The sequence below is a fragment of the Rhinatrema bivittatum genome, chromosome 13 (assembly GCF_901001135.1).
Source record: "Rhinatrema bivittatum chromosome 13, aRhiBiv1.1, whole genome shotgun sequence".
Taxonomy (NCBI): Eukaryota; Metazoa; Chordata; class Amphibia; order Gymnophiona; family Rhinatrematidae; genus Rhinatrema; species Rhinatrema bivittatum.
In genome coordinates, this window is record NC_042627.1 from 42,384,257 (window position 1) to 42,400,861 (window position 16,605).

Consider the following 16,605-nt stretch of genomic DNA (forward strand, 5'->3'; position numbering starts at 1 on the left):
TACAGGTCAGGCTTGCTCCAGACCACCTTCAGGAAACTATTGAAAATCTGGCTATTTGTAACAGCCCACAGCCAGAAACTTGAACTTCCCTAGATCACACTCATTCCCTCCAAGGATGAATAAGACCAACACAACCTGAGCAGAATGACTACCTGCTGCCATCAAGTCATCATACCCTCAAATTGCACTTGATTTGCTTTCTATTATATGCCAGTACACCTTACATTTGCAGAGGTTCTCAATCACCAATCATATAATTTATGACAATTTGAAAACTTAAGCACTGTAACCTTAACTATGCTAACTGTATTTATGCTCAAACACTATCAGTTTTATTTTGAGTTTGAATATTTGTACCTATAGTATATTACTACAATGGTTGCCAAACTGTACATGGGGAAAAGCATAGCCAACAAGCCAATTGCAAACTCCGGCACACCATGCATACATCATGAAGAAGCTTAAACAATCTACTTAACTGGTCTGCATGTCATCACCTAGGTATGAAATCACAACATACATCAAATCAATCTGTACCTTTTTGCCATTACTTGTCCTGGCCATATGAAAGAAGAATGGCTGCCTGAAGATAGGACCTTCGTTATCTCTTGCCTCTTTAGCCATTCATTAGCCTTAATAAAAGCTATATCTTTACCTAATTTGTTGGTTTTCTTGTAACTAACAAAACAGCAGTAATACTTTTTTTTTTTAATTGCTCAGTTTCCTCACGTCCCTTTGATTTCCATCTCATTCAGATCCAGCCCTTACTGGGCTATAGTGCCATGAAACTTTACTCAAAATTACTTGGGGTTTCAGGGATTATGATAGTGTACTCCCCAAGTAAGGTCATCAGGTGTTGCTGTCATGCAAAGCTGGGCCTAACTCCCACCAGAGGCTGTGAATGCTATCTCTACAGTACCCAGAGTCCTGGCTGGTTTAAGCAGCAGAAGCCAGGCTCAGGAATCAAACCCAGGATTCCACAGCCACATAGCAATGTGCAGCATTACCACTGAGCCATTGTTTGACCCCTACAAGTAGTACTGCTTTAAGTGTATATAAGGAGACCACTGCTGATGCTTCTTTGGCTTTCCTCAATACTCAGCATTGGTCTTCCCCAGTGCTGGTGTCAAAGAGGAGGAACCCAATGCCTTCTTCGAGCTGGAGGAGCTGGGTGATTGCCTGTCTCCAGCGTCCCTACCAGCTTTCAAACATCGAGGGAACTGATGGTCCCCTTGGTGTCAATGACTTGATGGCCATTGGTGTGGCTCCGTAGTCCCTCTAGTTTGAAGAATTGGTCTTATGGTGCCCCAATAGACATTCCATCAAATCCAAGCAGGACCTGCGTCCTTTAGGGGTATTCTGAGCACCGCAGTGGCAACCCTGGACATCATGCAATGCCCCCAAGCAGACGACACATCTATCATGAGGATCCATGATAGACACGGTCCTCGTGCATCGGGGACATTGCTGGAACCAGAGGATATGTAAACTCGGAATAAACGGGACACTAAATCAAATTTGATGGCAGCGGCAATCAATGGAGACAGGCACCACCACCCGAAGAGAACAGTCTGTGAAAGGAAACCTTTTTGAAACTTCAAAAAACCTATCTAGGGAGACTATCAGGACAACTGCGGGACCCTGTGAACAGCCAAAAACAATTCACAGGAGCTTTGAAATTTCAAAAAAACAATCCTGAGAAAAGGCTCAAAGAAAAAAACAACCACCAGGCTCCACAGAAAAAGAAAAACTAAAGGGATAACGCATGTGTGGGCATGCTCAGAGAGGCACAAAGTTCTAGAAATTTTGATGTAAGTTTTCCATGCCAGGCTTCATCAGGTGACATCACCCATGTTTAAGGACTGCCATCCTGTTTGTCCTTGGAGAACATGCATGTTGATATCAATTACTTAACCCTAAACAAAGTGGTATATACAACAAATACTTATGGTCAGACATCATCTGATAATAATAGATGTACTTACAGGGAGAGTGCATATAATGTCGGCAGGATGAGAGAGAGGCTTGAGAAGGGGCTTGAGGCTGCGACTGTGCTACCAAGCTTGATCCGAACCCATCTATTGTTAATGGCTGGTAGGACCAGCACCAGACTGATGTCCAAAGATTGCAGATCGGGATGAGAACCAGGGCAAGCAGGGATCAAACGCAGAAGCTCCGTGAAAAGTTCCACTTCCATGGCTTCTTATACCACTGTTACTTAAGTCTACTGGCAGTGCCTGCTAAAATACAGAAAAACAGTATGAGACCTTCTCAACAGAGGCTCATTTTTGATAGATACAAAGCAAAATAGTTAAAAGTGCAATATTTTAAAAACTTTCCCCCAACCCAAGTAGTGTAGTGCTAAGATTTGGAATCCAAACATTGAATCATATTTTGAATACTTGCAAATGCACAATAAATATAGGTATACTTACTAAAAGCAATCTGAATCAGACTATACATGTATTTCATACAGATACTGCATTCAACTACTTATACAAAGGCAAACAAGAAATTCTATCGCTTCAGTTCATACTGACATAAAAGAAGCTGCTCTTAGACTGATGAAATAAAAAGCTAAACAATTTCACACCACCATTCACTCTACTTTGTATGTTTGATTTGATTAGTTGCTTATTAATTTAATTTCGCTTCATTTCAAATATTACAGCCGAATAAAGCAGAGAGGTAATATTTTCTGTATGTTAAAACTGTACTTCCTAGACTCTTTAAAAGGACATCCATGCTTCTTGGATCTATTGATTCCTTTTTTGGCAGAACAAAAAGGTGTGCACGAGCGGCTCAAGGCAATTTGCTGCCTGAGGTAAAAGAAGATATGGCGCTTCCCTTTCCTATCGCTCCATGGTGAGACCGCACCTTGAATACTGTGTACAATTCTGGTCGCCGCATCTCAAAAAAGATATAATTGCAATGGAGAAGGTACAGAGAAGGGCTACCAAAATGATAAGGGGAATAGAACAACTCCCCTATGAGGAAAGACTAAAGAGGTTAGGACTTTTCAGCTTGGAGAAGAGACGACTGAGGGGGGATATGATAGAGGTGTTTAAAATCATGAGAGATCTAGAACGGGTAGATGTGAATCGGTTATTTACTCTTTCGGATAGTAGAAAGACTAGGGGGCACTCCATGAAGTTAGCATGGGGCACATTTAAAACTAATCTGAGAAAGCTCTTTTTTACTCAACGCACAATTAAACTCTGGAATTTGTTGCCAGAGGATGTGGTTAGTGCAGTTTAAAAAAGGATTGGATAAGTTCTTGGAGGAGAACCTGCTACTAAGTTCACTTAGAGAATAGCCACTGCCATTAGCAATGGTAACATGGAATAGATTTAGTTTTTGGGTACTTGCCAGGTTCTTATGGCCTGGATTGGCCACTGTTGGAAACAGGATGCTGGGCTTGATGGACCCTTGGTCTGACCCAATATGGCATTTTCTTATGTTCTTATGTTCTTATCTTCCCTCCCCCACCCCCCAGGGCAGGGCGCAGCACAGGTTAAAACAAGATGGCAAGGAGGTGGTGTCCCCCTTGGAGTCTGGCCAATGATTTGACATGCTGGGGCAGTGGGCAGGCAGGGATCAGAGCTCCCAGAGATGTGGCAGATAAGAGTGTCAGTGATATTTCTAGAAAGCGGGCAATCCTGCCACACTCCTCAGAACCCTGTCATTTGCTTCCCACCCTTCCCCAACATTTGCACCCTAGGGAAGTAGGAGATAAGTGAATGGTGAGGGTCTGTGTGTGGCACACACTTTCAGAGACAGTGCAAGGGTATTAGGTACTCAGTGAACCTTATAACCTTGCACCACCTCCCCCCTTCCCCAGCTCTCACCATACACAATTAAAAATTATGCATGGAAAAGGACATTCCATGGAAAAGGACATTCAAAGTAGTCTTCTGATGTAAAAATATCACTTACAACATGGATATTATATTTACATGCACTGCTGTAATGCCAATGAGGAAATCCTGCAAAAAAGACAACTGAAGCCTATATGGTATTAGGCCTATTGTAAAGTGTTTGATTTAGGTTTAACCTTCAAAATGCCATTAATAAACTGAACAATAATTACAATACAGTGAACCTCCCATACCAAAATTGCACCAACTGTCAGCACCCAAACAGTAAGAACCCTCCCCTTTAAAATGCAACAATGTAAATCTTACACCAGGCCCTAAAATAGCTGTTATAGATTTCTAACAGAAATTGCACAATAGCAGAATCTCTCACCTGTCACTCACCAGACTCTGGTCAGACTCTCACCAAATATAGAATAAAGTAACCATAAAATATAAATAGAAACGTGCAGACAAAAAGTGAACTAGAAATCACAAAAAGTCAGACTCTGTATGTAGTGCAACAATAAAATCAGAAAATATAAGAGTCATAATAGTAAAACCATACTAATAAAAAATAAATATTTCAAGATTGCTGATGAATAGATTCTAAAATTAAAATCATATAAAAATTTTAAAAGTTCACAAAAACCAATAACATGTACCAAAACAGTAGACACCAAAATCATGCAATAATAATTAAAACTAATAAGAATATAAAAATTTCTAGCTTTCCATACCTGGAAACATTTGATTTCAAGTCATCCTGAAATTGCCCTGATTAGTGGGGGAAGGGGGGCTATACACACTTTTTCCACTCTCTCTCATATACACACACTTTCTAATACAAATATTCATTCTCACAACCACGCTCTCTCTCTCACTCACTCTCTCAAGCTCACATACAGGCTTGCTCTCTTACATACACACATTTTCAGATATATGCTCTCACACACAAGCTAATACATGTGCACTCACATGGTCCCTCACTTTCTCACTCAACCCTTCTCCTTCCCTTTCATCCCCTCACATTCAGTCCCTTTGCTTTCCTTCCCTTCCCTCCCTCCCATTGCACCCCCTTTACCTTGTCAGCTCTCACTCATTTACACCCTCCTCTCCCATTCCCTCATTTCCTCTTCCTTCCCTTACACTCCACCCCATCAAGTTTCTTCTTTCTTCCTTCCTGCCTGCGGGGTGTGGTAACCCCATGGGCACAAGCAGGATGGTAGACCTCACACATGGGTGATTCCCAAGCTATAGGCTGTCCGAGCAGGGCAAAGCAGGAAACTGCAGAGTGCTGAAAGACCCACCTTTGTGGGTCTGCTGCCTCACTTCTGCCTGTGAGGCAGCAGACCCACAAAGAGTCTAGGTGGGAAGAGAGTTGGGTTCTACAAAGAGAAAACCAGAGAACCGATAGACACAAAACCACAATGTGTAGCAGAAGCACCTAAGGCAGGGGAGAGATATGAATGTCAGCAAGAAATATACTCCGCATCACGAAAACCATTGCAAACAGAGTTTCAGATCAGTAAACCCCGACGATGACAGTAGGTCTAGAACCTCCTGGATACAGGAAAAAGTCTAGAGATGCAAACAAGAGAAGAACTCTTGGGTGAAAACCTCAGTTTCCTTCAGTGTTACAAGACAACCAAAACACCAACTGGGGCCAGAGAGTTTCCCAGAAAGCACAAGTGGTCCACTGGCATCCAAAGAACAGAATGCATCTGCAGAAGTGTGCCACATGTTTGGCTGATAGGCACAATGGACAGAAAAACCCATGCAACGTTTGGAAGAATAAACAGCAACAATGGCAGGGTCTGTGACAGACCATATGTGCCAAAGTACCAGACACAGCTGACCACCCAGGACAACATCAAGAATTTCCGGAGATGAAAGGCAATCCCTGAATGAGATCGCTAGCCCAAACCTCCGAGCAGGGAGATAAGTTAGGCCTGAAGCTCATCCACACTGCACCCTGTCAAGGACAGGGCTATCCATCCTGTCTACAGGATACTATACTTCAGGTAAGCTGGAAGGCACTTTAGACCATCCAGTGAAGTGAGAAAAGCTAAAGGCAATACTAGGCAGAAGTTTGTATACTGCTCCCTGCAGGTCTACACTAAGATATACCACGAATACCCTAGCTTTTCTTCCCCTCTCCTCCACATTCCAATTGGAAGTTGGAAGGAGCCAAAAAACACAAGAAGGCAGTCGCTAGGCTGCATATCTCAACTCAAAGTAATTAACTCACTGCTGATTCTAGTAGGGAGTTATCTCCTGAGAGAGCCTACTTGGAACAGCTGAAAACAGAGTAAATCGCCCAGGGAAGAAATCCAGAAACAGGAAGCCAGGGTGCCACAAGTGCAAACCCCTTTAGACCAGGATTTCTTCACCAGCCTGGAAACTCTAAGCACCAGGTCAGGACAGTGTGATCTTGGAATAGACTGCCCACCAACCTGGCTTAGGTTTTAATATTTTAGCTATGATTGCATATACTCAAGGATACACGCGATCCAGTAAATGGAACTATTGCATGAACCAGGACTCTCCTGTCCTCAAAAAGGGTTATCCCTAAATTGGGGAAGTATAGCTTGGAAGTTACCACAACCAAAGAGTAACACCTCTGTTGCATGGTCCCACGTCCCCCAACTCCCTCAGCCATGAATCTGGCAAGAGGCTGAAAGGCATACTTGCCAATTAGATGGACTAGAACCCTCCTCACTAAGGTAGGGTTCTGCAGGCAAGAATGACCAGCAATAGTGGTCCTCCACGAAAAGCGCTCATTGAGCTCAGAAGGTATTAAAGGTGACTCCCGGATGAGAGAAACCCCTAATCTTCACCAGGGAGCTACCCTGAAGAGATGACTCCTAGTATGACGGGGAGACCAAATCTGGAATGGCTCCCTCACGAAATAGACCTGCTGTGCCTTAGGACAACTTAAGGAGAGCACTACAGTCTGACCGGCTCTCGGATCCTGCAAGTAACAGAGCAAGTGCCAGTCAGAAGCAGTGATATCCCTTTTCTGGGAAACAGAGAACGAGGGCCACCCATTTTAGGGGTGGACACCCAGGCATCCAGGTGGGGAACCTATAAGGGTTGCCCTGGAAACCTGATCGTATCTCCCCTTCCTGAAGGGACAGGAAAAGAATGGTAAGTTGGATTACAGTCACCAATCACTAAGCTTCAGAGGCAACCAAATCTTCAAATTGCAGCCACCTTCAGATGGGGTAGGCCACCACGGAAATCAATGGAGGGACCCCAGAAAAAATGGTCCAGTGACTGCTGCTGCTGTTCCTCAGTGCTGGTCTACAAGGAGATGCACCGATTCAAAGAATTGAGGCTCTAGTTCCTCGATAAACCTGCAAGGCATTGAGCACCAGTGGCTTCACCACAAAGGGGATTTCTAATATGGGAGGGGTTGAAAGACATTGTCGTCTACTAAAGAAGGAAAAGCCTCCTTACAGTACCCTCCTGGTAGCCACTCCCACAGGGGTTCGACCAGGAGCGCAGTCTGAGGTCAGGCCTGTGGCGTACAACCCGTGTGCTCGCCACAAGGGAAACACACAGAAACACCCATACAGTAGAGGGAAATCGGAAGAACAGTGCCCTCCTCTGTAAAAGCACACTGACCAGTACTTATACAGGGGTATCCCATCCTACGGATGGCTACACACATATGAACCCACTCACCGTGCTTGTGGGTAGAATCCCACAGCACAGCAAGGACTGAGCACCACCTGTTAAAATTGGTGGCTGCACGCTACCAAAAAGCAATCACAGAGTGTGTGATGGCGCCTTCCTTGCTCATGCTCCCTAGCAGCTTATAGCGCACAACAGACAAGGAAGCAGATACCTTGATGCAATGATGGTAAAACCCTGGCATAATTGTGTACTGCACCAACAGACAGAATGCCACCTGCCAGTGCCCGAAGTTCTTTGAGGAGTAGATGACCCCTGCCATACTCAACTGCACATGCTGCGCTCCACTGTCGCACTAACTCCCAACGAAGTGAATAGGAACAGTGCAATGATGGCGTCCCCAGTACCACTGGAGCTCTGATTATTGGGTGGTGGTGGGTGATGTTCTATGGCGTCACCCCCATAATACCCGATAACGCTCCAAGAATTTGAACACAGCCCTTGAAACGGCATCGGGAATGGCATACAAGAGTTTTCCTCATGGAATAGCTGCAGAGAAAGCCATGGCGACCAACGGTGCCCATGGTGCTCTACGGTGGTGTCCTGCAGCGTCCAACAGCGTCCACTGGTGCCCACCTTTGTGACGGCGCCCGAGCAGCCCATAGTGCTCTTGCATTCATCAATGATGGATCGCATCAATGGCACCAAATGATGCTGCACCCAGAGCTTCAATGGCGCTTTACTGTGACTTGACCCAGTTCAATGGTATATAGACCATCCCAGGCGCCCGCGGACAGACACTCCCGCAGGTCTGGCAGAGACCCTGGTGCCTGAAAACATAGATGGACTGGAGGTACCAAGGATGCCTGTAAGCAGAGGCTCTATGGCCCCAACATGGTCTCGCCACGCCTCATTGGTGCCTATACATCCGAATGTGTCGATGCTGTGAGCTCGATGGCATCCTGCCAGCGACCATGGCTGACGACAGCTTTGACAGCAACGCTAGCGCTCATTAGCACCAATGGTGCATGAAGCCAGGTGGGGCCTCCGATGCCCCCCAATCCCTGCAGCTCAGGGTCCCTGAGATCATCGGCATCCATGGTGCCTGATAACCGTAGGGCAGTGATAGGACAGCACAGTGCCCCACGGTGCACTTTCTGGACACCGCAAAGGAGACTCGAGGGCATCTGACCACTGGGCCCAGTGGCGTAGCGAGGGGTGGGCGGCCGCCCCGGGCGCAGGGTCTAAGGGGGCGCCAAAAAGCTATTTAAATAAAAAAAGAAATTAGTATTTTAAGCCCAGATGTAAGTGTTGTTGAATACTGGCAGATCGTTTGTTTTTTTTTTTTGTTTTGTTATGAGAGATTTATAGTAATGGTCAGGGGCGGATTGACCTATCGGGGGATCAGGCATCCCCCGGTGGGCCGGTCTACCTGGTCACGTGGTCTCGACCGCGTGGCTCTTCTTCAGCCCAGCCTCAACGCCTTCGCCAAGCCAGCAGGGGCTGAAGAAATACAAATCGAGGCTGGCGGGGGCCGAAGAAAACATCAGCCAGCGGTGCGCGGGCCGAAGAAATGAAGATGGGAACCTCCCAGCCAGCCCCCGCTTGAGGCTGGCTGGGAGGCGCCCATCTTCTTTTCTTCGGCCTCCGCAGGCTTTGATTTTAATTTCTTCGGCCTCCGCCGGAGACAGCCAGCACCCGAAGGCCGGCGGGGGCCAAATAAATTAAAATAGAGGCCGGCGGCGGAGGCCGAAGCAAAGAAGATGGGCGCCTCCCAGCCAGCCTCAAGCAGGGGCCGACTGGGCGGCGCCCATCTTCTTTTCTTCGGCCTCGATTTTAATGTCTTCGGCCCCCACCGGAGACCAAGAGGGCCGAAGACATTAAAATCGAGGCCGGCAGGGGCCGAAGAAGTGAACACCGGTCTGCTAACCGCCGCCGGAGACCAGCTGTTCAACCTTGGATCGGAAGGGTGCTTCTGTGTGTATGTGAGAAAGGAGCGGTGTGTGTGTATGAGAAAGGATGTTACCGTCAATTTTTAAGCAAGATGCAAATCATTGAAGGGAGGGGGCGCCGAAGAAGTCTCTAGCCCCGGGCACCAAATTGTCTAGCTACGCCACTGATTGGGCCTGGATGCCTCAGCACTCCAGGGTGCCTCAGGTCGATGGTGAGCCCAGTGCTCAACAACACCAAGGCCGTTCAAGGCCTGAAATCCCTGTCGCCCGAGGGCTTTAGCAGCACTCAAGGATTCTCAGGAACCCGGCAGTTGATGGCCTTGAGGGCAATCAAGTACTCAATGGTGATCCCGGTGACTCATCAATGGTGCTCAACACCAACAAAAGTGGCAATGAATGGCATTACTGACCAACACACCCAATGGCTACTATTGCAGCCATGCACCTCAATGGCCTCGAGAGCATCAATGGTATCAAGGCGGCTCTCCACCAAGATGGCATAGAGGGCGGCCAGAGTAAGGAGAGGACACAGATGCTAAACTGCAGGTGCAGTATTTATTTAATAAGGGATAGTTTTAATTGCTGTGCGGCCTGGCAGAATCTAAGGCCCGCCATGTGGCTGGTAGACAGTGGAAAGAAGAGGAAAAAAAGAAAATAAAACTACCGAAAGGTAATGGAAAGAACAACAGCTGCAGCTCTAGAAAAAATCAATTACAAAAACTGAGAGGAAAGAGCATAAGAACATAAGAAAATGCCATACTGGGTCAGACCAAGGGTCCATCAAGCCCAGCATCCTGTTTCCAACAGTGGCCAATCCAGGCCATAAGAACCTGGCAAGTACCCAAAAACTAAGTCTATTCCATGTAACCATTGCTAATGGCAGTGGCTATTCTCTAAGTGAACTTAATAGCAGGTAATGGACTTCTCCTCCAAGAACTTATCCAATCCTTTTTTAAACACAGCTACACTAACTGCACTAACCACATCCTCTGGCAACAAATTCCAGAGTTTAATTGTGCGTTGAGTAAAAAAGAACTTTCTCCGATTAGTTTTAAATGTGCCCCATGCTAACTTCATGGAGTGCCCCCTAGTCTTTTCTACTATCCGAAAGAGTAAATAACCGATTCACATCTACTCGTTCTAGACCTCTCATGATTTTAAACACCTCTATCATATCCCCCCTCAGTCGTCTTCTCCAAGCTGAAAAGTCCTAACCTCTTTAGTCTTTTCTCATAGGGGAGTTGTTCCATTCCCTTTATCATTTTGGTAGCCCTTCTCTGTACCTTCTCCATCGCAATTATATCTTTTTGGAGATGCGGCGACCAGAATTGTACACAATATTCAAGGTGTGGTCTCACCATGGAGCGATACAGAGGCATTATGACATTTTCCGTTTTATTCACCATTCCCTTTCTAATAATTCCCAACATTCTGTTTGCTTTTTTGACTGCCGCAGCACACTGTACCGACGATTTCAATGTGTTATCCACTATGACACCTAGATCTCTTTCTTGGGTTGTAGCACCTAATATGGAACCCAACATTGTGTAATTATAGCATGGGTTATTTTTTCCCTATATGCATCACCTTGCACTTATCCACATTAAATTTCATCTGCCATTTGGATGCCCAATTTTCCAGTCTCACAAGGTCTTCCTGCAATTTATCACAATCTGCTTGTGATTTAACTACTCTGAACAATTTTGTGTCATCTGCAAATTTGATTATCTCACTTGTCGTATTTCTTTCCAGATCATTTATAAATATATTGAAAAGTAAGGGTCCCAATACAGATCCCTGAGGCACTCCACTGTCCACTCCCTTCCACTGAGAAAATTGCCCATTTAATCCTACTCTCTGTTTCCTGTCTTTTAGCCAGTTTGCAATCCACAAAAGGACATCGCCACCTATCCCATGACTTTTTACTTTTCCTAGAAGCCTCTCATGAGGAACTTTGTCAAACGCCTTCTGAAAATCCAAGTAAACTATATCTACCGGTTCACCTTTATCCACATGTTTATTAACTCCTTCAAAAAAGTGAAGCAGATTTGTGAGGCAAGACTTGCCCTGGGTAAAGCCATGCTGACTTTGTTCCATTAAACCATGTCTTTCTATATGTTCTCTGATTTTGATGTTTAGAACACTTTCCACTATTTTTCCTGGCACTGAAGTCAGGCTAACCGGTCTGTAGTTTCCCGGATCGCCCCTGGAGGCCCTTTTTTAAATATTGGGGTTACATTTGCTATCCTCCAGTCTTCAGGTACAATGGATGATTTTAATGATAAGTTACAAATTTTTACTAATAGGTCTGAAATTTCATTTTTTAGTTCATTCAGAACTCTGGAGTGTATACCATCCGGTCCAGGTGATTTACTACTCTTCAGTTTGTCAATCAGGGCCTACCACATCTTCTAGGTTCACCGTGATTTGATTCAGTCCATCTGAATCATTACCCATGAAAACCTTCTTCCATTACGGGTACCTCCCCAACATCCTCTTCAGTAAACACCGAAGCAAAGAAATCATTTAATCTTTCCGCGATGGCCTTATCTTCTCTAAGTGCCCCCTTTAACCCCTCGATCATCTAACGGTCCAACTGACTCCCTCACAGGCTTTCTGCTTCAGATATATTTTAAAAAGTTTTTACTGTGAGTTTTTGCCTCTACAGCCAACTTCTTTTCAAATTCTCTCTTAGCCTGTCTTATCAATGTCTTACATTTAACTTGCCAACGTTTATGCTTTATCCTATTTTCTTCTGTTTGATCCTTCTTCCAATTTTTGAATGAAGATCTTTTGGCTAAAATAGCTTCTTTCACCTCCCCCTTTTAACCATGCCGGAAATCGTTTTGCCTTCTTTCCACCTTTCTTAATGTGTGGAATACATCTGGACTTCCCTATCCCAATCTGTGTTCATTTACCTAATGCTGGCATTTGTAACTGGTGGGGTGCATATGTCATAGTGCACAGTTGCGAATGCCACCAACCACTGAGGAGTGTGCACAGATACCTGAAGAGCAATGCCCTTATGTTCCATTTTAGGTGCATACTCTCTACGCTATGGGTATACCTTTGAACTTATGCACATAGCTCAGAGTACGTGCCTACATTCTTCAGTGGATGTTGGGGCTCCTCTCACTAGCACTAACTCGTATGCAATAATGGAATGTTAACACGAATCAACCAACCTCAAACCCTCTCTCACTAATTCCTGCTGAATATTTATCATACTATTACCATTCACAACTGTGTCATATTTATTCATTTGATTACCTATGTACCGTTTTATAGTCTTATTTTTTCACTTGCTATTCTAATGTATCAATAGGCTGAAATGTAAATATTGTGCTGTTCAATTTCTCCCCTTCCATCCCAAGTTTATTTTCCTTGTTTTTTGTAACTTTCCTTCTCCCTTTTTCTGATTCACTGTATTTAAAGTTCAAGGTTCTTATTGAAAATATTGTTTTTTACGTTACGTTATGCTTTACACTCCTTGTTATTTGTAAACCGGGTTGATGAGATGCCTATCATGAAACTCGGTATAACAAAAACAATAAATAAATAAATAAATAAATAAATATGTGCGCCCCAATTGCCAACAGACACACACTAGGGAGCTAAACATATTTATATAGGGGTTGATATAATAAAATCTGCATTAAATGGGAGTTAAACTTTAGCATATGTTTTACTTAACGTGCATTAAAAACGGGTCCCTGTGGGATAAGGTAAGCTAATGGGATGCAAATCAAACAGTTTAGAAGTACAAGGACTTTCTTCAAGGACAAGCAGGATGGTAGTCCTCACACATGAGGGTGACGACATCGGATGGGCCCAGTCCCCTCCCCCCCTTGGAGCTGTGTATGTCACAATATTTAGCTTTGCTCTTAGGTAGAAAGAATAAATCCAGAACCTCCAGGGTAGCATTCTCTGAAATGCTCCCTGTTCCACGTGCAGGTCACCAGAGGCAGGCAGAGCTCCGGAGTCTCAATGCGTGGATGAGACGATGGTGCAAGGAAGAGGGATTCAGTTTTGTTAGGAACTGGGGAACCTTTTGGGGAAGGGGGAGTCTCTTCCGAAGGGATGGGCTCCACCTTAACTAGGGTGGAACCAGACTGCTGGCGCTAACCTTTAAAAAGGAGATAGAGCAGCTTTTAAAACTAGAACAAAGGGGAAAGCCGACAGTCGCTCAGCAGCGCATGGTTCGGAGAGAGGTATCTTTAAAGGATACTAATGATGCATTAGGAATTAGGGCATCCCGACAGTGAGGTTCCAATAATTAGAAAAGTAGTCCAAGTGCCTGTAACTAAAAACTCCCCTGAGCTAAAAAATTCTAACTTATCCCTATCAATTAAAAAGCAGAATGAAAATACAAACAAAAAACAAACTTTGAAATGTTTGTATGCTAATGCCAGAAGTCTAAGAAGTAAGATGGGAGAATTAGAATGTATAGCAGTAAATGATGACAGACTTAATTGGCATCTCAGAGACACGGTGGAAAGAGGATAACCAATGGGACAGTGCTATACCAGGGTACAAATTATATCACAATGACAGAGGGGAGCACTCGGGAGGAGGTGTGGCACTTTATGTCCGGGATGGCATAGAGTCCAACAGGATAAACATCCTGCATGAGACTAAATACAAAATTGAATCTTTATGGGTAGAAATCCCTTGTGTGTCAGGGAAGACTATAGTGATAGGGGTATACTACCGTCCACCTGGTCAAGATGGTGAGATGGACAGTGAAATGCTAAGAGAAATTAGGGAAGCTAACCAAATTGGTGGTGTGCAGTAATAATGGGAGACTTCAATTACCCCATATATGACTGGGTAAATGTATCATCGGGTTACGCTAGAGAGATAACGTTCCTGGATGGAATAAATGATAGCTTTATGGAGCAATTGGTTCAGGAACCGACGAGAGAGGGAGCAATTTTAGATCTAATTCTCAGTGGAGCACAGGACTTGGTGAGAGAGGTAACGGTGGGTAGGGCCGCTTGGCAATAGTGATCATAATATGATCAAATTTGATTTAATGACTGGAAAAGGAACAGTGTGCAAATCCAAGGCTCTCGTGCTAAACTTTCAAAAGGGAAACTTTGATAAAATGAGAAAAATTGTTAGAAAAAAACTGAAAGGAGCAGCTACAAAAGTAAAAAATGTCCAAGAGGTGTGGTCATTGTTAAAAAATACCATTCTAGAAGCACGGAGTGCTGGGATGGAGCAGGTTGGTTGTGAAGAATGCTGGGGGGGGGGGGGGGAAATCAGAAAGTGTACTGCGGTGGGACTGGGAGGGAGAACAATGCTAGAGACAAAGGTGCTGGGGTCAGATGGTACTGGGGACAAGGGTGCTAGACAGAGGGATCAGATTCGTGCTGGTTTCAGGATGGGAAGAGGGCGACAAGATTGCTGGGGTCCAGATGCAGAAGAATGCAAGATAAAACAGAGGTTGGCCTGTGGACAAAGTGCTACGGTTGGGATAGGGGAGAGCAGAGAAAGTGGGAAAGATAGGAGAAGAGGATTAGATTGCATTTTGGCGAGGCTGGGGAAGGGGTTTGGTGTACTGTTGTGGGGCTGGGAAAGGGGGAATATTGCTGGGGGCATACTGTATTGATAAGCTGGGACTGGGCTGGAGAGAGGGAGTGGAGTGTACTGGAACTGAGCTGGGGAAAGAAGGACAAGGCTGCTGAGGTCTAGATGCGGAAAGGTGGGAGAGAGCTAAAAGTCAACCTGCAGACAGTGCTGAGCACTCCCAACGTGGCATATCTTCTGCTGAATGTTAAACAAATATCTGCTAGTTAATTTATAATAAAGATTGAATCAGTATAAATTTGAAATTTATGAAAAAACATTATCAAGCTTCATCTTCTGTTAGACACATTTGCGCACCTTTTGTAAAGGTGTATGCATTCATTCACTTACCTTTCTCCGCATCTGTACTGCTCACGAAGAGCTGAGGTTTGGGAAGTCAGGCCTTTTAAACGTAAGCCGCAAATTTCATTAGGGGTGGGAGAAGGAAGGGAAAGGAGGTGAGCACATGACATGCAGAAACAGGAATTTATGGAGAGGAGTTAAACGCTTTGTATAAGATGAATCAGATTCTCATAGTTCCTGCCACAGTCCCTTTCCTTTTCCTATACTCTCTCTGTTCAAGTAATTCTCACAGAACAGTGACAGATGTTGTCAAGAGGATCCATTTGTCTATAAAAATAGTATTTTCAGCAGATGTGTAAATTAGCCACAAATGTAATTACACCCAAGTACACATGCAGAGACAAACTTTGATGGCCAAGTTGCTGTTCAATAGCTTCAAATTTGAATTAAACTATTGAGAAATTACTACTTCCCTGATAATTTCCTTTTCCGTAGGACAGTCAGATGAATCCAGAACAAGTAGGTTATGCACCTCTACCAGCAGATGGAGACAGAGCAAACTGATGTCTCTGCAGGGGTATATATACTGTGACATCAGCCTGCTAGTATTTTCTTCTAAAGCAACTGTAGAAAGACTAGCAAAAATCTTGATTAAAAACAGATTACCATTGCAATACTCAGCCAACAGGCAATACTGCACTCAGACAAGAATATAACACTAGTCTAGGGACCGGAGTAATATTTACCAGTAAATCCCTGTAACACATAGGCACACAGGAGGATCATTCGGCAACCAAGGGTGTGAAGTTGGATTCATCTGACTGTCCTAAAGAAAAGGAATTATCAGGTAAGTAGTAATTTCTCATTTCTTAGTGTCCAGTCAGATGAATCCAGAACCAGTGGGATGTACCCAAGCTATTCCCAAACAGGGTGGGAGGCTGCCCGCAGTCCAGTCAAAACCATATGCACCAAGGCTGAGTCCTCCCGGGCCTGCACATCCAGATGATAATACCTGGGAAAGAAATGTAAGGAGGACCACATTCAACAACAGATGGAGTTGAGCTAGCAACTTCTGAATTCGAGCTTCTGGCAGGAACACCTTGCCTAGCTATGTGTCAAACTGAACCCAGAGGTATTCCAGCGACTGAGTAGGCTGAAGACTGCTCTTGGCTAGGTTCACCACCCCGTCGAGGTCCTGTAACAGGGAAATCACCTTGTGAGTCACCTGGTGACTCTCTTCTGGTGACTTGGCTCGAATCAGTCAGTCATCCAATTACGGGTGTACT

General features: G+C 44.7%; 1 protein-coding gene across 1 annotated transcript in view; it reads right to left on the reverse strand.

Moving 5' to 3' along the window:
* Window positions 1-16,605, reverse strand: part of RNF111 (ring finger protein 111) — a 414,145-nt gene that overhangs the window by 60,882 nt on the left and 336,658 nt on the right. Inside the window, 2 exon segments of the mRNA XM_029575848.1 lie at window positions 1,986-2,096; window positions 2,099-2,240. Coding sequence (XP_029431708.1) covers window positions 1,986-2,096; window positions 2,099-2,240 — 253 coding nt within the window.